Source organism: Vanellus vanellus (assembly GCF_965231255.1).
Source record: "Vanellus vanellus genome assembly, chromosome: Z".
Lineage (NCBI taxonomy): Eukaryota > Metazoa > Chordata > Aves > Charadriiformes > Charadriidae > Vanellus > Vanellus vanellus.
Window position 1 is genome coordinate 38,700,716 of NC_138908.1, and position 24,852 is coordinate 38,725,567.

At 36.6% G+C, this 24,852-nt stretch overlaps 1 protein-coding gene across 3 annotated transcripts in view; it reads left to right on the top strand.

The window, feature by feature from the left end:
• The window catches only part of AUH (AU RNA binding methylglutaconyl-CoA hydratase), a 125,044-nt gene that overhangs the window by 41,935 nt on the left and 58,257 nt on the right, over positions 1 to 24,852 (top strand). For all 3 annotated transcript variants that reach the window (XM_082497772.1, XM_082497773.1, XM_082497774.1), the window contains 2 exons: positions 12,976 to 13,068; positions 13,985 to 14,041. In XM_082497772.1, the coding sequence (XP_082353898.1) occupies positions 12,976 to 13,068; positions 13,985 to 14,041 (150 nt within the window). The remainder of the gene's footprint in view (positions 1 to 12,975; positions 13,069 to 13,984; positions 14,042 to 24,852) is intronic.

Below are 24,852 nucleotides of genomic sequence, written 5' to 3' on the forward strand. Positions count from 1 at the left end.
CTTAAAAAAAGAGCTGAAAAATTTGTACTGAACCATTAGTTGCAGTTCTTAGACCTTTAAGTTGGGGGGGGGTCAAAACAGCCTCTATTTTTAACAGTGTCTTCTTTTGCTAAAATTATAGCAGAAATGGGTTTTGGTGTTTGTTTGGTGTTTTTTTTTTTTCCTGGTTTGTTTTTTTTTTTAGTAGTAGGAGTTATAAGACTACTTGTCCATTACTATATTCTGCCTTGAGGCTCTTTGTAACTGATGTAAGGCTGGCTTAACCCTCAAAAAATTAGGAGAGAAAAGCATTAATAGATTTCTTGCAACCATGCACAACAAAACAGGCCTGACTAAGTGAAAACAAATGTTGCTGACTCCCAGAAACCTTGTCTTTTGATGCTTTGGGGAAAAAAAGTGCCATCGTTCTGGGTCAGATCTTCAGCATATATTTTATGGTATGACTCCCATTAAGTATACGTTGTTCTTAACACTGGCTGTGGGGTGTGGGCTCTGATGTTACCATTAACTGTTGAGATTTCGGTTGCAAAACAAACTGAGGCTACACAGGGAGCTGAGTGTGATAACCAGTCTCCTTCAGAAAAACACCTTGTTTTACGGAAAGAAAAAATGAAGGTACAGAAAGAATTTGAACTCGGCAAATACTTGTAATTACTCAGAGTGACATTTGGTGCCAACCTGTAGTAAGTGAGAAACATCCCTGGTTAGCAAAGTTCTTTCAGAGAACATAGCCGTAAGTACCTAAATCCCACAAGTGGGGGAAAAAAATTGGAGGCTGACTTTCTTGGTTACTTTCTTAAATAAAAGTGTAAGTGTGGTCAGGCTTGATTTTTATGTCACATTTGTAAGCAAAACATCTTACTTGTGGCCTGGTGGGTTCTAGATCTGAACTAAGCTAAGAATTTTTTAATAAACTCTTAATTTTACTTGTTTCTGTTAGACATCTTCCATTCTAATAAACCTTATAGTGCTTAGTTTAAGATGTCTGAATAGTTTTGATGCATAAAGTGTCATATAACTTTAATAAGTAGTGGTATTTAGTAACTTTGTTTAGACATAATTTTCACATGTGTGATTATTTTTTACATAGTTCAATTTAAATGAGATCATCCTGAATGAAAGCACCTTGCGGTCAGTTACTTGCATTTCTATTTTTATTGTTTGCTTTTTATTTTATTCAAAGCAGATACAACTCTATATTTGCACATTTATTTTTTTTCCTCCTTAGCAATTTTTCTGTCATTCTGGCTTCTCTCAGTCATCACCAAACTTTTAATTTACCTAAAAAAGTGCTCTTGTTCATCCTTTAGGAGAACAGTCTCTTCTCCAGAAAGTTCCTTTTTTGAATACTGAAGATCATGCATCCTTGGAAATTCTTAGGTTGTGCCACTTTATATGCTATAGTTGGTTTTGGATGCAGGCTCTCAAAACTTGATCTCAGAGGTCCCAGAGTAGGATTAGGGTTATGTAAGTGTCACTTGATTTCTGGTGTGCTAACTGCCACCCCACCTTCCCATTGTAGTGTCTCAAAAATAGGCAAGAATGATTGTTGAAGAGGTCAGTGCAGTGCCTTGTTTTACTGTTTGAGTTTCTGGGCCTTCAGTGGAGTTTTGGTTAACATTAAAAATCCTGGTTTAGTAATGAACTCTCGGGACCTGATTACCACTCCGAGAGGTGACTGTTTATTTAACGTTGACCAAATCCACTTGTGCTTGCTGGAGAGAAATCTGGGCAGCAAAGATGGAGTGATCTAGTTTGGAAATCCATTGAGAGGAACTGCGGGTTTCTCTCTTAGGGAAGAACAGATATAGGCTATAACTTGAAAAAGCATTCACTGGGAAGCTGAATGAATTATCACAGGTAGCTATTAAATTTGGAAAAGGACAAATTTACAGCTAGCAGTGCCATGCTTAGCAGCCATTCTTAGGCGTCATGGTCTCCCTTAATTTCTGACACTGGGACAGAGAGATTTTGGCAAAGTATTTCTGTTGCTATGTTATGCTGTTGCCTGTTCCGATAAGTGTAGAGCATACCTAATACAGTCCAAGACCACTAGCATTCTGTAAGCGTTGCCGAGCCCTTGGTTGTTTTCCAGTAGTAGATTTACTGCTTCTCTTAACATTGAATTAATTTAAGATATCCTTTGACTAAGTAGTGTCTGTTTCCTAGACAGTACTGTCCTTGCAGAGCTGAAATTATGGGCTTTGTCAAATTGCATTGGATTGTTTTTAATTAAAAAACACAATGCTAATCTCTGTACCATTATAGAGGCAATGAATGCAACATTAAACTTCTCTACCAAGATGTTTATTAGCTATTTATATAACAGCATTGCTTCCACAATTGCTAATATGCTTTTTTTCCCCCATAATAATAACTTTCTAAAAACTGTTACAAAAAAAGATGCAGAAACAGAGGACCCGAATAGTAGGATAAGCTGATTGTCCTTCCTTATAGATGTGAAGATTAGGGAAGGAGGTGGCTTTGCATTGCTCATTCATTGCTTTGATCCCTGGCACTGCTGTACAGCCTTGACAAAAATTAACACAGCCTTAGCTGTAGTTTAGTTTTCCTTCTGGTAGTAATTCTAAATGCTGTTCTATGAGGAAGAGACTGTGCTCTGAACATGGCTCTTTAATTTTCCTCCCACAAAAAGCAGCTGTACCAAAAGAAGGATTTTACTTGCTCAAATGGTTTGTTGAGATCAACGTAGCCGGTTTGCACACTGACTGTTAAAACAGGCCTCCAGTATGACTTGCTGTCCAAGGCTTCTGTTCCCTCTCACCATATTCCGTATGTTTGATGCATTGGGAAACTCTACCCTTTCCTTGCCCTGTTCAGGTTTGAAATTGCATGTTTCAATCCCTGAATGAGAAAGAACAGTTTGTTAGCTCTTTTGCTTTGCCAGTCTCAGTCTCTGGCTCTGTTCCTAGAACCAATTGGTATTCAAAGGGCAACAACTCCTGGCATGGTATCAAAAGTATTATGCTTCTTTTCTATTGAAGAAATCCTAAGCTCATTGCTTGGGCCCAGTGTTAGGCTTTGACTTCAGAATAGCATGATCAAGTTTTGTGTTGAACGTGGCTTTTGCCTAGGTATGCGCTGCTATGATGACGTTACCAAGCTAGTTTATAAAAAAAAAAAAAAAAAAAAAATTATGCTTATTAAGCTTACTGTGAAACATTAGGCAGTGTTTCTTCTGTAGTGTTCAGTGAATGACTTGACTGAAACTATTACTTAATACATTAACCTAATTTAGAAATAAAGATATTTTAGCACTGGACTGGGGCATTTAGGTTTATGGAATACTGCTGAAAATAGATACAGGAGAAAAATTCTAGAAATGGTCACAGTCTGTGGGATTTTCTTTGTACTGTGTCAAAAAAGAATGCTGCTGGTACTAGAGTATGTGTTATCTTCATACTGTAAATCAAACAAGTAGACAATAAAAAAGTGAAAAACTTGTCCCATTGGTTCCCTTAACTATTAGACATTATAGTTGTACTGTGGTTTGAATTTTAGTTTGTGTGTGTTTTAAGAAAGAAAAAAAAACTTACATAGAAGTAGAATGTAAAAATGTGACTGAAATAATTTATCTTTGGCATTGTCATTTTGTAAATTCAGTGCTTGAATATGTGCTATGCTATTTGTGTGAGTAGTAAGTTCTTAAATGTACTTAGTAATGATAAGAAATGTAAGAAATAATTTTTATTTTTCTTGCATCCAAAACTTTTCTTTATTTGCACAAGTAGTTTCTGTCATCTGGCGTTTACTTCATTATTGTTTTACTGAGGGCAGAATAAAACTACATGAAGAAACATCAGTAAATATGAAGAAACTGAGGAATCTGTTTACCAAACTGAAGTGTATCACTGAAGATGAATTAAATATCCAAACTATTTTATGTAGTACAAAAAGATAATCACGGGAGAGTTGGCTACAGAGGACTGCAGCTAAAGAATTTGATTAAAACACCTCTTTCATTCCCATTAGTTTCCTAGCTTTTGCTCTGGTTATCAAGAATATAAACCACACTGTCCCTATTACCTGTCAATAAGAAAGTACCAAATAGAAAATTTTAAAATTAAGAACAAAATATTCCTATATAAAGTATTTTTTTTGTCAAATCAAAAATATTTTTTCTAGGTCATTTATAAGAGTGAAGAAATGGGAAAATTAATGGGATTGAGGGAGATGCCTTAAGAAAACCCTTTAGTTACTGTCATAATAAAGGGAATTTAAACTTTACTAATATCTTTTCCTTAATAATCAACTGTAAGCAATATGCAGTAACCATTTTCATTAAAAAGCAAAATTTCTTTACAACTACTAAAAAATATTTTTTCTTACGCAGCTCTTTCTTGCTACTGTTTGCCTGCCTGAACTTTGAAGGTATTAAAGCAAAGATAATAATGTTCAAATAAATCTATCAGCATTAGCGTTCTATTAAGCTTCTTATCCAAAGCACAGGAATTAGAGGGTAGCTAAAAGCCTTTCATAATTGTAACTAGGAAATGTATGGAAAAGAATTCTGTGTATCCAAATACACATGTAGACTTAAAAGTGTGGTCATGTTTTTGCAAATGGAGAAATTATTAAAACATATGTAAATATATAAGTTGCTTTGAGTAACCGCTTTTTCATTCTTTTTGCAATGATGACAGGTAAAGCTTTGTAGCATTTAATTACTTGCCTTGTACAAAAATGGTTTGACCAAACTTCTTTGCCTTCAAGTTCATATAGGAAGATTTGTCAGTATCTCTTAGCGACTTTTGTAAGTTGCTACATACATTGGTTGATTTTCATAATATCATAGAATGGATGAAAGTGCTTGTTGAATTATTTGGTTTGTTAGCTTTTTTCCCCATAGAAAGGCCTTTTTTATGGTGGTGCTTGCAATTGAAAATGCAAACAAACTGTTCTAGATTTTACGAGGCAAGGTAAATGGCTGAAACGCAACTGACATTGCTCTCTTAAGTGCAAAGCTTGTATTCCATCTTAGTGTTATTATTGTTCTTCAGGAAAAGATCCCAAAAGATGAAATCAAGATGTGTTATTGTGTTAAAATTATTTTTCTTGATTCCCTATGACATAAATTAACTTATGGGAAAATGTAATTTTTTTTAATTAAAATGTTCCTAATATAAAGAATATTTTAGTTATCATAATTGCCCAGGGACTGCCTCTGCTTGCCTCTCAAGGTGCATAGTTTATGCCGTTTTTTCTTTGAAGGGAAAAATCAAAATTTTATGTTCAAGAGCAACATCACCAAGAGAGATCAAAAATCTGGGTAGTGAACAGGTGGAATAGAAAGTCTATTCTGAGTTACAAGATACGCATATTCAGGTATAAACTTAGTTATTTTAAAACAAAATTAAAAATCAATTCCCAGTTATTATAGCAGGCTAGCATGTCATTTTAAACAATCACTAACGCTGATTCAAAATTCCTATTTACATCTGTGGCCTTTTGAAAACTTTCCTAACTTGTAACTAGAAAACTTGCAGATTTGGAGTTAGTAAAGAAACTCTGTAAACTAACAGATCTCAAACATTTTTTTCAACATTGTTTGTGTAGGAATCAGCCCACAGACTTAGTGTTATGTGTTTTTAAGCTACTGTTAGTTGAAATGTTCACTGAAGGTAAACAGAATGTAAATAAGTACACTGTTATGTGACTTGTGTTTCTTCTTTCTTGCTTTCCTAATGGCTGACCCATCAGTTAGGGAATCTGCAAATAATCTGTGTTTAGTTGTGTTTAGACATTTTGGGGGCATGTGACCATTCTTTTTATTAATTTGAAGGGTCCATTATTGTTACTACTTTTAAATAAATGGACGAAGAAACAGAGAGGAGAGGGAGCTTTCTTATCTGTAAATTAAAATTTGTCCTTCGGAAGGTGCTGGAACAACTGTTCCTGGAAACTACTTCTGGGCACATGAAGGACAAGAAAGTCATCAGGTGTAGTCAGCATGGGTTCACAAAAGGGAAATCATGCTTGACCAGCCTTATAACCTATGACGAAATGACTGCTTTTGTAGATGAGGGAAGAGCCGTGCATATTGTCTATCTTGACTTAAGTAAGACTTTTGACACTGTCTCATATAAGATTGTCATAGACTAACTGATGAGTATGGACTGGATGAGCAAAGAGTGCAGTGGATTGAAAACTGGCTGAATGGGCAGGTTCAGAGGCTGGTCATCAACAGCATGAAGTCTACTTGGAGGACGCTAGTCAGGAGTGTGTACCTATGGGCCAGTACTGGGTTCAGTCCTATTCAACATCATTAATGATCTGGATGACAGGACACAGTGTACTGTCAGCAAATTTGCTGATGATATAAAAGCAGAAGGAGTGGCTGATCCACCAGAGGGTTGTGCCATCATTCAGAGGGACCTCAGCAAGCTGGAGAAATAGGCTGACAGGAACCTCATGAAGTTTAACAAAGGAAAGTTGCACCTGGGAAGAAGCAATCCCATACACCTGTACATGCTGGGCTCTAACGATCTGGAAAGCAGCTTTGCAGAAAGGGCCCTCGGGCTTCTGGTGGACACCAAGTTGAACATGAGACAGCACTGTGCTCTTGTGGCAAAGAAGGCTAATGTTATCCTGGACTGCATTAGGAGGAGTGTTGCCAGTATGTAGAGGGAGGTGATCCTTCCCCTCTCCTCAGCCCTGCTGGAGTACTCTGACCAGTTCTGGGCTCCCCACTATGAGAGAGTTGGACCTACTGAAGAGTCCAGCAAAAGGCCATGAATATGATGAATGGACTGGAGCACCTCTGCTATGAGGAAAGGCTGAGCAAGCTAGGACTGTTCAGGCTGGAGAAGAGAAGGCTCAGGATCTTGTCAATGATCTTGTCAATATATATATATACACATACCTAAAGGAGAGGTTGTTAAGAAGATGAAGCTAGGTTCTTTCCATTCATCAAATCCATCTTTCTCCTATTTAGCAACAAGGATACCATGCGGGACAGTGTCATATGCTTTGCACAGGTCCAGCTAGGTGATGTCAGTTGCTCTCCCCTTATCCACCAATGCTGTAATACCATTCTAGAAGGCCACCAAACTTGTCAGACATGATTTGCTTTTAGTGAAGCCATGTTGGCTGTCACTGATCACCTCCTTATTTTCCATGTGCCTTAGTATAGTTTCCAGGAGGATCTTCTCCATGGTCTTGCTGTGCACAGGGATGAGACTAACTGTAGTTCCCTTGATCTTTTTTTCCCTTTTTAAAAATGGGCATTATGTTTCCTTTTTTCCGGTCAGCAGGAATTTCACAAGACTGCCATGACTTCTAAAATATGATGGATAATGGCTTGGCAACTACATCAGCCAGTTCCCTCAGGACCCACAGAAGTATCTCATCAGGTCCCATGGATTTGTGCACCTTCAGGTTCCTCAGATGGTCTTGAACCTGATCTTCTCCTGCAGTGGGCAGTTCCTCATTCTCCCAGTCCCTGCCTTTGTCTTCTGTGACTTGGGCAGTGTGGCTAGAGCACTTGCTGGTGAAGACTCAGGCAAAAACTCAGGTGAAGACTCAGCCTTGAGCATCTCAGGGTTCTCCATATCCTGGGTGACCAGGTCTCCCGTTTCCTTCCAGAGAGGGCCCACGTATTCCTTAGTCTTCTTTTTATCACTGGCATACCTGTAGAAGCTTTTCTTGTTGCCGTTGACATCCCTGGCCAGTTTTAACTCTACCTGGGCTTTTGCTTTCTTCCTACCTTCTTCCTTCTTTCTTCCTCAGTATCTGTGGAAAGTAGATCTTTCCTAGTGGAACCAACCGTTTTGTTGTCTGTCAGTAGTCAGAAAATGAGGTTGTGCAGGAATAGAAAAAGGCTGGTTGATAGTTACTAAGAAAGTATGAAGTGTAATTAAGTTTCCTCTCAGATATTGTCTTAGATATCTGTAATTTTACAAGAACGTTTTTAATGAATTAGTCAGAAGACTAAATAGTCACATACAATTCAGGTCAATATAATCCTGGCAACTTCTACTTTCTATTTGGGGAATGTCAGTGTCTGCAATATATGACTCAGCTGAGTGGGGTTTTTGACACACGTCTGAGAAACTATTTCTTGGTCCAATCCTGTTGTCTGTATTCACATGCTGGTCTTCCATTCACCGTATAATCTTCTCTAGGAAGAAAGGAAATCCCTTGCTAGTCACCAGCAGTGGACATGTGGAAAGTCACTTAAAGATGAAATAACAACTACCTCGTTCAAAACAGTTGTGATTATTTGAGATTGCTTCCTACACATTACATGTGTTTTTATGTGCTCAAATGCAAAGTCTTCCTCCTGTGTCATTCTGTAATGGTGACAAAATTGTGGGAGAGTTTAGCTTACTCTACTCTTTATGTCTCTTAGTAATGGAGAGTCACAGGAAAGCAGGAGGCAGCCCAGGACTATGAGGTACTGCTGGTTAGCCTAACCTAAAACTATGTGTAACATATATTTACCAGGAATGCGTTCCTGAAGTTGAGCTGAAGATCCAGTTACTACAGAGTAGGAAGCAGGCTCGTTTCTGTATATTGTTGTATATCATCCTTTCAAAGCTTTGTTTGAGCTTTTTATGGTTTATTGGACTTAACTAGCTGTTATCATGTTATTATGTTTAGTTTCTCTTATTGAAATTTTTTGCATGCCATTGATTTCTTAGTTCTTCAGTTTACCTGTTGGTCACTATGCCTTTATCATGTCTTGAATGGCCAATAAACATCCTATTATACAGGTTGTATCACCCTCTGTCTTAACAGATTATTCCTCAAATAACTTCATACATAAAAATTGTTTTGATCTGTTTGTTCATGTTTGTCTCCTCTTCAGCAATCCAAACTGTTTCTACTCTTCTACTCTGATTCTGCTTTTGTGATCTCTGATATAGAAATGCATCTTGTATCTGGCTCTGTTGCTCACTTAGGACTAATATATACTGAAATGGGCTGTTCTTTTTCTTTACTGTACTTAAAACCTTCCTTTTCTGTGATATCATTAAGCATCGATGTTATATTAGGACATGAGTATCAGCTTGGGACACTTGTTTTATACGCAGAATGAAAGTGTATGTACAGAATATGCAGCATGTTTTATAATACAATAGATGTGTGATGTAATCCTTTATGAATTCATTGTATGAACTGGCTTATTATTTAGTGTCCTTTATATTCCATGCTTTGATGTACTACAGCAGTTCAGTGCAATTCTCTGACTACAGTTTAATGCTACTTATTACTTAGTCTTTTTTTAGCTACTTCTAACAGCATCAGTCTGTGTGTATACATGGTCTACTCTTATCTGTGTGTTGTACAGTCTAATTTAGTTTAATTATTTTGTTTCTTTGATATATATATGATTTTTTTGAGGACTTCAGTATGCAGCTCATGATTGCACATTGATAAACCTTTATCAGATCTAGAATCTAGCACTAATGATTAGTAGTACAATTGCCTGAAATTTGTATCTGTTATTTACTTAAGTAGAATCATTGCAGAGGTTGATCTGTATATTTATGTAATTTATTGGTGTTTAAATTTGAATGTATGCAACTCAGTTAACTCTACAGGGCATGCATGATTTGTCAAACATCCTCTCTATTTTTGTTATGAGCTGAACAGTTTTGGTAGTTGTGTATTGAAAGTATGCAGATAAACATGAACAACTGCCTCTTGTGCTACAGAATATGAATATTCCAAGAAGCTTTACCCTTGGTAATAAGTTCTAGTGATTTAGAAACTCAGTTTAAAATTCAGAGCAACCGGTAGTTTATTTCTGTATTGCTTTTTCTGATGCTTTACAAGAACATGTTAAAAGGATTAATTTTTCAATTCTTTTGATATGTATGCACAGAGCTATTGTAAAGAATTTGTATTTTGCCTGTCATTCATTGTCAACTTCTGTGTCAGGTGTTCCTTTGTAAACAATATCCTTGGGAAGTAATGATTCTAACATATGGTATAAAACTGCTTTTTCTCCCTTTGGATTATGACTTTTAGTATTTCTTGATCGAAATGCTGGCTCCAATTCTTGAAGCCAAGTTATTTTATAAACTCTTTCTGTAAGTTTCATTGCCATGTGTCTACTTGAATTGAACCATAGCTAGATCTGGAAGATACTTATCATAGAGAAAGTAGCCTGCCTTGGAGTAGAATCATAGAATCATAGACTGGTTTGTGGTGGAAGGAGCCTTAAAGATCATCTACTTCCAATCCACCTGCTATGGGCAGGGACACCTCCCACTAGACCAGGTTGCTCAAAGCCCCATCCAACCTGGCCTTGAACACCTCCAGAGATGGGGCATCCACAACTTCTCTGGGCAACCTGTTACAGTGCCTCACCACCCCCAGAGTAAGGAATTTCTTCCTAGCGTTTAATCTAAATCTACCCTCTTCCAGTTTAAAACCACTATCCCTCATCTTATAACTATACTCCCTGATAAATCGTCCCTCCCCATCTTTCCTGTAGGCCCCTTTTAAGTACTGAAAGGCCGCTATAAGGTCTTCCTAGAGCCTTCTCTTCTCCAGCCTGAACAACCCCAACTCTTTCAGCCTGTCTTCATGGTAGAGGTGCTCCAGCCCTCTGATCATCTTTGTGGCTCCCCCTCTGGACTCGCTCCAATCGGTCTGCGTCCTTCTTATGTTGGGGGCCCCAGAGCTGGACACAGTACTCCAGCTGGGGTCTCAGGAGAGTGGAGTAGAGGGGCAGAATCATCTCCCTTTACCTGTTGGCCACGCTTCTTTTCATGCAGCCCACAGTACAGTTGGCCTTCTGGGCTGGAAGTGTGCACATTGCTGGCTCACATTGAGCTTCTCATCAACCAACACCCCCAGGACATTCTCCTTGGGGCTGTTCTCAATCCATTCCCTGCCCAGCCTGTATTTGTGCTTGGGATTGCCCCAGCCCACGTGCAGGACCTTGCACTTGGTCTTGTTGAACTTCATGAGGTTCTAAAGCCTGTCCAGGTCCCTCTTGATGGTATCCCTTGCCTCCAGTGTGTTGACTGCACCACACAGTACTGTGAGCACTGAAAAGTTGCGTAAATAGTGCTCCAGACACTGTTTGCTAGTCTCTGAGAAATGGAACATAAATGTAGGCAGTAACTGCTGGCAACTACAGTTAATAATGGCCATGCCTTCGTGTTCAGGGATTCCTTTAAGAGAAATGCTAGTTGTATCAGCCTTGAACTTGGATTGCAAGAGTGGCAAATTGGTTATGGTGACAGGGTTCTGAGTTTTGGTGAGCAACCTGGCCCCACTGGAAATTAGAGTTCCCTCCTTTTCTTGCCATCCCATATAACTAAGAAAAAGTAAATTGAGAAAGAGCAGATTTTACTCCTCTTCTTCTGTCTCCTATTCCTTCTGTGGTAGATGGCAAATATAATGGATACCTTAGGCTCTTTTAAGTGACTGCAAGTGCTTGATGTTGGGGACAGTAATCAGTAGTCTCTTTTGACATTGGAATTGATTCAGATAATCACTTTTAATCATGATCTAAACCAGCAACTAAGGGACTTTGTTTTAAAGCATCTGTTGTAGTCTTGAAAAGCATTGGTAAATTTTTGTTCTTTTCTTAAAGACAATTGGATTTTCATTAGTTGTTAATTATAAATGGATGTCGATTTGCAGCTAAAAATATCCTTTCATTTAATTCGATGTGTTGTTTTGTTGCCCAGTGAGAGACTACCTGTTTGTATACAGATTTATTCATGCTGCTATACATCAACATTTAAATGATTTTTTTTTTTAAATGAAGATACCTGAATTGTATCTGTCAGAAAGGAAAAAAGATAGGTAGCACAACTTCTAAATCTAGAACTAACTAGTTCAATAAAGAAAGGAAGTATTATTTGTAATTAATACATTAAATTAATAATTTTTAGTCACATTACATTAATTAGATTTTAAAAAGAGAGAACATTCTCTTACACCTCATTTTCATTTATATTTTCGCAGCAGGTTTTTTTCTTTTTCAGTTTCCAACTAAGACTGAACGAACTGGTCATTAAATTTAAGTAGCTGAAACAAAACAAAAAAAATACTTTTTTAACATCTGCAGAAAAAACTATTGCTGTCAAGAGCTGGTTTAACATTTCAACAAGCCGTACGCCCAGGTGTTCACCTAATTAATTGCTTTTGTCTATCTTTGAAACTTTAGTAGCAAAAATGTACTGCTCAAATATTTTTTGAGTATAGTTTAAAATTATTGATAGCTTGTGGTAAATGTGAAATATAATTAAAGCTGTAATATACAAGTTTATTTCTCACATGAAAAATACCTTTTTCATCAAGCTTCTTCGAGTTTGTGGTGGAGAGGGAAGAGAACTTAAACTTTTTGGGGTTGAGGAGTAGTACTTTAAGCTGAATGTGTAATTGACTTCCCCGTGTCAGAACACTGACTATATGTTAAATACAAAGCATGCCGTGGTCACAGAGGCCTCTAGAGCCCTGTTCCCGGTTTTGTGTACTGGCAGCATGTGCATCTGTTTATCAGACTGAAAAATTCCCACATTCCATGAAGCTGTTAGCTGCTGCTTTACAGGAGAAAAGGGGCAATATTGGTGGCCACACCATGTCTCGGAATATTAAGACACAGCAAGCTTCCAGCAATGCTAGCATCGCATGATAAGACATCTGTATTTCAACTGGGACTGTTTGTGTACGTGCTTTTTTTAAGCATTGCTGTTTTATTGTTTGTCTAGCTCTGCTGTGTGTGTTTTTGGAGTTTACTGTTCAGATTTTGGTCAAAAGTGAACAGAAGCTAGAGGAAAAGGCTTGCAAACATATTCAGCCACAGAGTGATTAGAGGCAGGGTCAGTGTTTTTGCCGAAGTTCTGCAGAGCAATCAATTTTTAGACCCACTTTGGTTTATGAAACTTTTTTCCCATATCATGACTGTACTTTGAACAAAATGTGATGAAATGTTTTTTCAGAGATATTCTTTATGAGGCTAGTGTTAATTGGTACTTTCTTTTTCAGCTAATCTGCCTGTACCTACTATTGCTGCAATAGATGGAACTGCATTAGGTGGTGGCCTAGAACTTGCGTTAGCCTGTGATATAAGAGTTGCAGGTAGGTCTGAATTCTGTTTATAGAACATAGGATTACTACTGTTGCAGATGGGTTGACTAATCCTTGTTTTGGCAACAATCTTATAAAACTTATTTTATACTTGATGTTGTTTATAACCAATTATTTTAAAGAGTTTTAGCAGAAACATGTTTAAGTACTTGCTAATGTTTAATTTCAAACAACTTACCTCTGATAACTGATTGGTTTTGTTACATGTCTTATTTTATTCTTATGACCTTCATTTTATCCGTATTACCATAAGGTTTATGTAGTTGTTTTGATAATTTATTTAGTAATTAAAGTATTCTCCTCTTCTGTTTGAAGTGTTCTAGATGGAGATTTGATTTTATCTAAACAGGTTGCAGGGAAAAAGCAAAAGTTGTTAGTGAGAGTACTATTACACAAGCAATTAAGCTGTTATAAAATAAAAGTGACAACAGCACTTGAAAAGATGAGCCTTGACCTATCCAGCTGTCAGAACTGTAAAGCCATTTGTTGGAAAGTAAATGGAAACTTAGTCCTGAACAGTTGCCAGTAACTTAGGGTATATAAAGCTGTTTGACCCTTAGAGAATTCATAATAGTCAGATACAGAATTCTACCCCATTTTAAGATGTTAAATGGCAACAGTCTGTTCCTTTTAGTATTTTAAATTTTGCGAATAAGTGTTACGGTAATTGCTTACTTGCCATGTGGAAGTTAATAAGGTACAGAACTTGCCTTGATGGCAAGTTCGATCTTTTACTAAAGGCAGATCAGTTGAATCTATTTAAAGATTTTCATAACTGTTTTTTAAGTGGCTGTTCTTTATGAAAGAAATGTAATAAATTAACAATCTTGTAGGTCATTATTACATATTTTTCAGTGTTTTTTTCCGACAGGTGATAGTAAGAACTCATTTACGTTCTGTGTTTTAGCCTCTTCTGCTAAAATGGGCCTAGTTGAAACAAAGTTGGCAATCATTCCAGGTGCAGGTATGAATGTTTTGCTCTTGTTACCATGGATAACTAAATAGCACATGCTCTTGATATTTTATTTTGGTTTGCTGTTTATGAATTTCTGCTTATTTTTATATTTCTATTAAGGATCATGGCATGTTTTAAAGCTTATGGCTCATATTAGTTACCAAAAATTAATTTAAAAGTGTGTTTCTCCCTTTTAGGGAGTGGCATTGTACATTATTTATTTAATCAAAGCCTTCATTAACTAAGTCAGTATTGAGTGACTCTGTAAATGACAATCGATGTCTTGATCTGAAAGCTGAATAATATTGCTAACGATCAGACTAGGAAAAAAACAGAGTTAGCTATCTGTGTGCAAAAATGGTAATTTAAATAATGATACACTTTTACATAACTTCTGGTACTTTAGGATTCAAATTCTGTTTTCGTGCTACTTGTTAATTGGTTGTAAAGAGTTTAAAAACTGAAAGTATAGCTGTGAATAGATCTTTTGTCTTACCAACATTTTTTGAGAGTTTTGGGGTCATAAACCTCTTCTCTATTTGGAAGGCCACTTTTCCTGGATTCAAGGTGAATGAAAATTATATAATGAATAATGTTCGAGGAGGTTTTTGTGTTGTGAAACTTTTTGTGTTTATTTTATGGATAAGTCGTTGTCACTTGAATTAGTATGTCTGCCTTTCTGGGGAAGGGGCAATAACTTGAACATCCCTGTGACCCTCACCTAGCTTTGGCCGTCATTTCTGGAAGTTTTGGGGAACTTCATATCTTTTCTCTGCCCATGTTCTTTCTAATGAGTGGAACTTAATTTGAAGACACTGTATCCAATTTTAATAGATACCATTGCAGCTCATGTAGAGAGGACAGTAAAAACTACTGTAATGGGAGCACTGGTATGAACTTTGTGTAAGAAACTATCCCATCCTATCACTAATCGAGACAATTATTGTACAATTTCAAATGCTCTATTATTTTGGTTATTGTTGAGTTGTGATTTCAGCCAATACTTTCTCCCTGTCTTTTTTTGTCGGTGGTCAGAGCTACATTTTACATAAGGAAAACTGAGTTATGATGACTGGTCTCTTTTTAGCAGTGGATAAAGATAATAATGTCAATTTAAGGATGTATTTCCTTCTGGTGGTGGTGTTATGAAAAAATGTGCCTTGACAATAAGTCCTAGTGAAAAAAGAGACAGAAAATGATGTCTATGTTTCTTAGCAATTTTTCCCCTTTGTCTTCCAATTCCACCCTCTCCTAAGGAATTTTGCAGGAGAGTTTTGGAGACATACTATCCAGTTCAAGAAATTCAGGTCAAGTTCTCCATATATTCTCAGTGTTCAACTTACTTACGTAGTTTGATGTTTCCTTGTCTTCAGTTAATTATAGATGTTTCAAACTTCTAGTGCTTTCACCTTGAAATGTTATGTGACTGACTCATTATGAGTTTCATTCAGAATGTTTTACTGCTATTCAAAGACTGAGGTTTGAAAAATCTTTTTTTTTTTCCTCATGCTAAAATAATGATTTGGGCATATGTCTTCAGCTCCTTGAAAATACGTCAGATTTCACCATGTTACAATGCCTTTTAAACTTGAAATGTTTTGGGGTATGTTCAGTGATGAATTTTTTCCCTATTCCTGTCAGCCTTTCTGAGGACTATTTTTGCTGAGTGTGTTCGTGCTTATCACAACTTTTGCCTGGTGAGCGTGTACTTGTACCGGTCCTGTTGTGCAATGACAATGTTTCAGCCCTTTTTGGGTTCTGTCATCCAAATAGTAACTGATCATGCTTTATGTCACCAGAAAGTGAAAAATGAATGAAGGAATTTTGCATATGGCATTTAGGTAGAGAAGCCAACTTGAACCACAGGCTTCATGGGTTAATGGAATATTTTCTTACAGTGTTTGCATCAAGCTGTTCTGGGCCCAAGCAGGACTGGGCAGTGGAGCTGAAAACAGCTGTAGCCATTGAGAGACCTCAATAGGTTTCTGCTGCCATCTAGTACATCTGAAATACACTGACAAAATGTGTTGCTTCTTCGAAGCAGATCCCTACAGCATGGCGATCTACTACTGCTTTTATTCTGTTCCATCAGCTGCCATGAGTATGTGGTAGATGTAAAGATCTTAACTTGGATGATAATTAATGTGGGTGTTTGAGGCTGTATGAAAAACTTCTTTATTTTCTGTTTGCTTTTTTTGAAACCCCAGGAAGTTACACTCAAAAAGCTATTTTAAAAGAATGTTACTGGAATTTAATAGCATTAAGATATAGATTCAGGGCAGACCAGGTATGACATTTTGGACCTCGTTGCATGTTATGTGGTATTCCATCCTATTTTGAAATGGGGTCATTGAAAGACCCAGCCAGCTGCTGTCTGTTGACCAACCAGTTTTAACATACATTTCTCAGATGTGAGAAATTTTGCTTTTGAATATGCACAGAAGTACTGCAACCTTCTATAGGCTAAGGTTGAGCAGCAGTTAGTTGAATCCCAGTTAATATACCAAAATGAATTGTTTCTTCTACATCTGCTGAGGGTCTCAACCAAGTAGGCATTTATAGAGCATGCCTTGTCTGTGGTAGCAGGTCGAGTCTCCTCAGAAAATTCACCCATGGCAGACAGCAGAACAAGACCAAGCAGGGGGACAGCAGTGCCTCCTTTTATACAACAGCTTTGTGCACAGACCAGCTGCTCAGGTTGAGAGGGAGAAGGATTGATTTTTCTGCCTCTGGAAATTTAAGTCCAGTTCTTTCCGCTATGAAAAAAGCCTTAGCTGCCAAACTGTGAGCTAGATGTAGCAGAAAATCTTCCCATTTTTCCTCTTCAGTACATCCCACTGTCTAGTAAGGAAGTCAAGATTCAGAGAACTAGAGGAAGTGTGTAACAGCAAGAAGATGACTTGGTAACTTGGTGCTGGGAAAGCTACCCAAGAATGAATATTGATGTTTTTCATTTTCTAAAGAAAGTCTGACAATCACTATTCATTGCACAAGCATTCTTATGCCACCACAACAGGCATATATATCAGCCAGTCTATTTGTCTGTTCATCCCCTCTCTTCCTGACTTTTCTTCCCTATGTACTTGGGGTCTGTTGGCCAGTTGTGGCCTAATTTGACTACAGGTCTTTGGCTGCGAAAAAAGACGGTCCCTAGAATTTTATTACAAGTAGGTGGCCAGATGAAGGGAAAATTTTGTTGTCCTCAGACAAAAAGTTTCAGCACGAACTAACCTATTCTTTGGCATGAAAGAATGGGCACAGGAGGGAGGCATTGTGGATGTCCTAGCTGTGGAAAATGTTTCAGTTAGAATACTTTCTGCTGCTCAGCAGTGAGTTCGTATGAGACAGGATTTAATGAGAAACCAGACTTTATTAGCGCTGCGGTTTAAGGAGATGCTTGTTACCAGCCAGAGTCTTTCTCAAAGCTGTTCATTGCTGAAACGAGCTCATTTTTTGGATCTCTTAGTCAAATAGCTATTTAAACAACTTATTTTCTGTGTAACTGTAGTCCGTACAGAACTCGGCATAATGTAGGAAAAGTCTTTTTAACACAAAAATAATTTTCCTTCTCTTTGTTGTTATTTACCAGACTGAAGTAAAAAGAAAGCAAACCTCTTTCATTAATTGAATGTAGTTTCTGGTGTCTTTCAACTTGCAAAGGAAGTGTTTCACATTGACAAGTTGCTCCTTAGCTGAAAATTGTGCTTTGGAGTGTTTGTGTCTAAAGTCCTTTGTTTTTCTGCTTTGTAACATTTTAAAGCTATCTCCATCCATCGTTTATTTCTGTTGTTTATCTCTAGACTTTCACAATAGATGTCATACTGGGCCTGTAATTGATAGATGATGCCTTGCTGGCAGATCTGCTTTTATTTGTTAGTATCTTACTTGTATACCACTCAGTAATAGATCTGTTATGAGAAGATAAAAATGCTTCTAAACAACATACATAAACTTTCTTACTCTGTTACTAGAATGAAATATGATTGATGGGACAAGGGAAAATATTCTGTGACAATATCAAGTAGGAAAGTTAGATGTATATATAAAAAATAACTCGGGCTTTCTTTATGCAGTTTTTTCCCATGAAAGTTTCATGTGTAAAGCTGAGGCATTGGTATGCATTAACAATCATGATTCCACAAAAAACCCAAAATAAAATAATGGAACTTTGTTAAAATTAATACACAGCAGGTAATTTGACCCGGCTAGATTTAAACTGTAGCTACTGGCCTGTGTACTTACAGCTGTCACTCCTTTTTTTTTTTTTGTTTTGTTTTGTGTATGAACACATTTTAATTAGCAAGGCTTAATTCAACTCATCAAAACGAATTTCGTCTTTGTTCTTCCTTGCTCCTCCCAAAACCGCACTACTTCATTACAGAGCTTCCACTGTTTAAAGGTAAAATAAAAACGCAGCACATAATCCCTAGGATCATGCTTTCCCTGATGGCATTCAATTTAAAAGCATATTTTACCAAGAAGGCTATAAAATAAAAAGAAAGGAAAAAAAATAATCTCTTGAATCTTTTAAAAAGTCTTTGTAAAAAGCTATCTTCTTTCTGCTTCTTAAAGTTACTTTGAATCCATTTTTCTAAAGGTGAAACTGAAGTTTTCTTGCATAGCAGGCTGGACTGTTTTTTGTCTTTAAAATATATAGCAAGGGAGAGATTTAATGGCATCATTTCTGTGTTCTCCTCTTTCTTTCCGCTGCTAACAGCGTTGTTTTAACTGTTTTTCTAAACTGTAAAATATGTTTGGGAAAGTTGTAGTACTTGTAGATTATAAAATTATAAAAGGTGACAGAGGAACACACCCAAAAATCAGTTTTCTTTGCATAGGAAGAAAACGAGTGTAAGAATCAAAACTGGATCTAGGTAATTGTTGTCTTATTTTCCATATCTTGTAAAGTATTCATCATTTCACTTTTAAAAACAACATGAATGTCTCTGTTACAGGATTTATTTTAAAGTTGAAAAAATTATTCTATTTTGGATGAGAAAGATGTCAAGGGAGTTGCCAGATGTGAAAAACTCATACAGAATGTGATCTTGCTAACAGCAGTAGTTGTACAATTCAGCCAAGTGTAAAGGTTAAATAAAATGTCAGGCATTTCAAGTTGAAATCTCACACACCTTACAATATATTGTTGGTATATTCTTTAGGTTTCTATACTTTAGTTTCAACAGTAATAGGAATAATTGTATTTGACAAATACTGAAAAATTGAAGTGTCACCATTTGTGGTAGTGTCTGAGGTAGGACTTCTGCACATTTAGTGTAATTTTTCTGCATGTAGGTGCTATTTGATAGTACAGCATTACAGAGATATTTAGAAAGAAAAACCTGCTTATTTTGTGTAACTTTATACATCTTGAGTAAGACTATACTTCTCCATCTCATCTTTATTCCTGCCCTTACTACCCTACTCTTAGCTTCTCCTTTAGTTTTCCCACAAAGTCTCCTTGGTTCTTACGTATAAAATTTTTTTCTCATGTCATAAGGACAGCAATTGAGTCCTCTTACCTCTTTAAAGTTCAACTCTTAGTCCTGTGCCAACTGCTGACTGATTGGGAAAAAAGCCCAAAGTGAAACAGTTAGCTTTGAGTTTGTTTCTCTTTTTCAGTTAGTCCATAAACTTTCGTGAGTTCTCTTCCTTCTGTTCCCTTAGCCCAGTCGTGTCAGATTTTTAATATTGTAAAGTTCCCAAATGAAATACTGGTAGAAGACAGTTTTAAATAAGCTCCTGAATCAACATCTGCAGTGTTTCATCAATATTATTCTTAGCAATTTATTTACTGTGAAACAACCAAGAGGATGCAATTTCTTCTTCTTCTTCCCTTACAATTAAGAAAAATCTTTTTTTTTTTTTATTGAGGTCTAACATAAGCATTTACAACCCTATTATGATTTGATATAGTAAACCCCCTAAATTAGTTATTTTAAGAACATTTATCTACTTTTTCTTCAATCATCTGAAGTCTAGATAGCTTTATTTGCATTTTAATATTTTGTAATGTTTATTTTATACATCATGTTAAATAAATGGCCAGAAGTAAAAAATTGCTAATAGCATAGAAAACAGATGTTTGAACATCCACTCTTTTCTCAAAGTAATTAAACACAATATATAGAATGTTACTGGAGGGAGGTAAATTAGTTCTGCTTCTGTAAGCTAGGGAGAATTATATTTTCCTTTTCTTAAATAAAAATAAGCTGATTTTCATCAAATGACTCATTTTCTCCCTAGCTTTATGATCAGTTGTAATGGTGATGATGTTGAGGCAAAACTTCAAAATGTCATGCAATACTAGCACTGCAAAAGCTCCATGCATAAAACTAATGTTTTGCAAATTTTATTTACAGTCTCTCTATGTAAACAGAATACTTTGCAAGTAATGGCAACATACAGTGGAAGAGGAGATGATAGGAGAACTCCATGTCATCCGAACTATCCCCTGTATCTACATGAAGCATACAGTACTTACCGTTGCAGGCTGATCCACAGAACAATCTGTGCTTTTCCCTTTGCATGCTAGCCATAGAACACTTTCCAAACCCATGTGAAAACACAACTAGTACTTCCTACAGAAAAAGGAGGTATCCAAGGCTGTCATCAGTGTCCCAAGTGACTGCAATTGCATAGAAAGTTATTTGAAATGTCAAGTTCAGTGTAAGAAATTGACCATTTCTGATATACTCGTTTTTCTGCTAGCAGAGATTGCAGAGCATTTCTTCCTAACCTAAATTTGGAGATGTCTTGTTTACAAATCAGAATTAACAGTCAGATGTTTGAGAAATTTCAGTATCATAAGGAGGAGCACTGCATCCCTAACATACCGTGTCTAGTTAAAGTTAGTCCTGTGATGCTGCACGGGAAGAAGGAAATAAAACAAGGACAAAAGAAAGCCCCAGAAGCCAAGTTGAACATTAGAGGAAGTGTAACAGAAGAGAAAGGGAATTTTCTTGGTCTTGGAAAGCAAAGCACAGAAGGTTTGAGATGAGTATAATATACCTATGGAGAAATCAAACCTTAGCAAGAAAAAATGATTGAATGTTGTTTAGACCTTTGGCATGTCTTGGGGGTATAAAAACATTGTTCTGTATATCAAGATTGAATTTTTGAGTACTGTTTTTATTAAAATTCATTCTTACAACCTGAGCAATGTTATCAATTGTTTTCCTCATTCTCATAGGTACGTAAAGTACAGTTGCTTTCATCGGTTTGAAAATTGTTTTGTGAGATTGATGGATTACTCATTTTTGAATGACAGCCAGAAAAATGAAAAAATGTAACAAACAGTTTGATTTTTTCCATCCTCCTTAAATCATGTAGATTTAAGCCCCGTTCAGGTATTGTTTCAGTGAGCGTGGTTGTACTATTATATCGGTATCTTTTCAAGACCATTTCTGTGCCATTGGTAACTCAGGAGTGAGGCTTTGAAAAGAAAGGAAACTTGAACTTTGCTTTTGCAATTATATTTTCTCACCATGTATAGAATAGTATGACACTGAATAGAAACTACAGTTTAAGCAAACTCTAACTATTGATGGAATTCATGGTAGGTTTCAGAGCCTAGGTGCAAAGTAGGATATATTCACTTGGGGTACTCAAGTGAAAAGGACCTGGAGACAATAAAGTAAATGGAGACAAGAATGATCTAAAATGCATCTAGGTAAAGAACCTTCATTTTTCCAAAGCCAGTTAAAATTTAAAGTTGTCTTTATACACTTGTAACTAATCCGATACATGAGTTTTGTATTCACTCATAAGGATCCATCAGAGTTCATGAATGCCTTTGATGAAGTGATTTTCCCCTTGCTCGAAATTTTGAATTAATTTTGAAAGTTGTACAAAGCCTAATGTACTTTGTACAAGACAACCCTTTTTTACTTTGTAAAAGACCATCCTTTTCATCCCCAAACATGTCCCGAAACCAGCACCTGATGTCTATCTCAAGTCCACTTTATCTCTTGTCCACTCAAAATAATGATAAAAACTTTCAGTTGCACATTTTCGTGTAAAGTTCTTATATTATTTTCTTTCAACTTATCATTTTTAAGCTTATGCAAAAACAAAAGGAAGACTAAGCAATAATAACTGATGTTTCTGGGGAAATGTGGGGCAAGAATAATCTAAACATTTCCTGGATATAGAAAATAAAGTTGCATAAAATTTTCTCTTAAAATTGGCTTACTGAAGTTTTTTTGGAAAGGAAAAAAATTGCATTTTGGAAATCAGTATTAGACAAATTAAACTCAGTATCTACTGACACCTCTTCTGGTGGACTAGGAGCTAAAACAAAAGTCCTGAACTTCAGGGTTCAAGGTTAGCTTCTTCCGTAGTCAGCATCTTTGAATATTAAGGTTCTCCACCTTCTTATCTAATTACCTTTTCATGTTCCTCTATTGAGGAGACTTATTGCTACTTCAGTTCATTGCCAAAGATTAAGTATTGTCTCAATAGTGTCCTTTCTTCCTGTAGCTTCTCTTACGCTCTACTTGGCAAACTAATACAACTTTTTCTCTACTCTTTCTGTCTCTGATAACACAAGCAACAAGGGGAAAGAACTCCTTAGGGAGTGTTAGGAAAGGCAGAGAAAATAAGAGGTGAAAGTAAGAGTCTAGTACAGAAAATTATTAACCTTAAAGTATTGGTGATAGATGAAGATGACAATGCATGAGCCAGTCAGCCCAGGTTGGGAATTTATTTTCTAATGTCTTGAGGTATTGAGGGAATAATGAAATTTTGTCTTTTAGTGGAGAATCAAGCAGAAATGTGTCATCACCAACTATCAGTATGTGTGTATGAAAAACATACCAGGACAGTGAAAGACAGCAAAGTAAAAGGAGTTAAGAAGATTATTCGTACCATACAGGCAATTTCGGAAGTCTTAGCTGCTCTGCATCCCTCCTGTCTCTCTGCATTGACAGCCCAGGAGACATAAACTCCTTATTTTAGTTCTTGGCTTATCCCTAAATCAGATGTGTAAAAAGGATGATGAAGATATTCCTTGTAGTGTTAAGGAACTTGTTAATCTGCATAGTGATGGACAAAATTTAATATAAGATGATGAAGATGAGACATTGGATGCTAATGTATGTAGCTGATCTTACTACCTATCACTTGGTAGTTTTCAGTAGTTCTTTAGAAGCGATGACCAAGTTGCAGAAGCTGAGATAAAACGTACATGTAGAAGACCTGCATGATTCTCACAAGTGAGTAAAGCAACATTCATACGTAGAAGTCAAACAGCTCATAAGCCACATGTTAAGTGGTTTTAAGTGACTCAGCTTCTGTGGCATACCCTTGTTCCCACCCCCTCCCTTTAGTTTTTTAAGTCTACAGTTTGGCAGAACCTAGTTAGGATGCTGCCACAGTGTGTATGTGTATTTGGGATGGAGTCTGCAAGAAACCTTAGATATCTACAAAGGCATTGTGCAAAGAAGCAGAGACAGAAGGTGCAAGAGAGAAACACATGCTGATCAGGAGGTTACCAGCAGAGAAACAGGACAAGTTGGAGGTACAAACCTGAGGAATTAAGAAGGTTTTAATAAATGAGGAGAAAGAAATAAGATGCTAAAACTTCCCTATTTAATCTCTTTAAGAAATAGTTTATTAAGAAGAAAATAGACAGTATGGGTTTTAGAAACCTATCCTTGTATCTAGTTTTTGTTCTGTTTGGGTTTTTTCCCCAGATACTCCCACGCCATTTCTGAAATTTAAGTGATGGTTATGTCCTTCCAAAACTTAGCTACAAGTCTTTATGTCATTATTTGGTCAAAATTTCCATTGACATCAGTGTTTGCTACAGTAAAGACTACAAAAACTGTGATCATCCTTTAGGATTTGTTTCAGCAATAATGAATCCAGAGGGAATCTGGAGGAGAAAAGAAAACTCCAAATTGTGAGGAGGTTAAATGAGCAGTAAGTTTCTGCCTTTTAAATTCTAGACGTTTTGTGTAAGTCACTGCGCAAGTGACCCTTACTGTGCATAGCACACAGAGAAGAGTTGTGGTTTAGTCATTGGCATGTGTTAGTAAGGACTTGTGTAAGCAGTGAATGCTGAGCGAAATTAATGCATTGCATTACTTATGTCATGTTCAAGTCTGGCTTACAAAAGAATGTTGTAGGATTTTGAGCAGTGCAAGAATAGTTTTCTTACATTATTTCAGTTTACCTTTTGCACTTCTCCTGGTTAGTGAATGGAAAGCAATTTACAGCAAGAAACAGGCTTTGGAAAGATGAAAAGAAGATGAAATATCTTCTACTGTGTATTGTTATTATGATTCCCCTCTTCAGTATGTTTCAGTCTCAATATAGATGTGACTGGGGATGGAGGATTGGGAGTGGGGCTCTGGAGTACCAGCTGGAGCATATAAACGGGGGCTAGTATAGACGCAACAATACTTGGTAAGTTCCTAAAAATTATGTTGACAGCTGTTGAGCTCATCCATACTCAGTGTGTTTTTTGAAGAGAAGCCAAGGAATTTTTAATCAAAGAAGATTACTGAGTGGATTACTATGTGCTGAATATTTAAAAATAGACTTACTTTTATTAGTAAAAACTCTTTGTTTAAGCCTGAAGTGTTACATTTTTCACTGAAAATGCAAAAGCTGTTTTGATTTAAAAGTGTTAAATTATTATGAATGAGATGGAAAGAGATAATGAGATGGAAAGAAGATAATATTTATTCTGTTTAATTGGAATTTTCTTGTAGGAATTTCAGTGTGAGTAATGTAAGTGCATTTTAACTTTAAACTTTAATGGATCTCAGACTGTGGCATTTTTGAGGGAGAGAGGATTTTAAGCGACCTGTTAA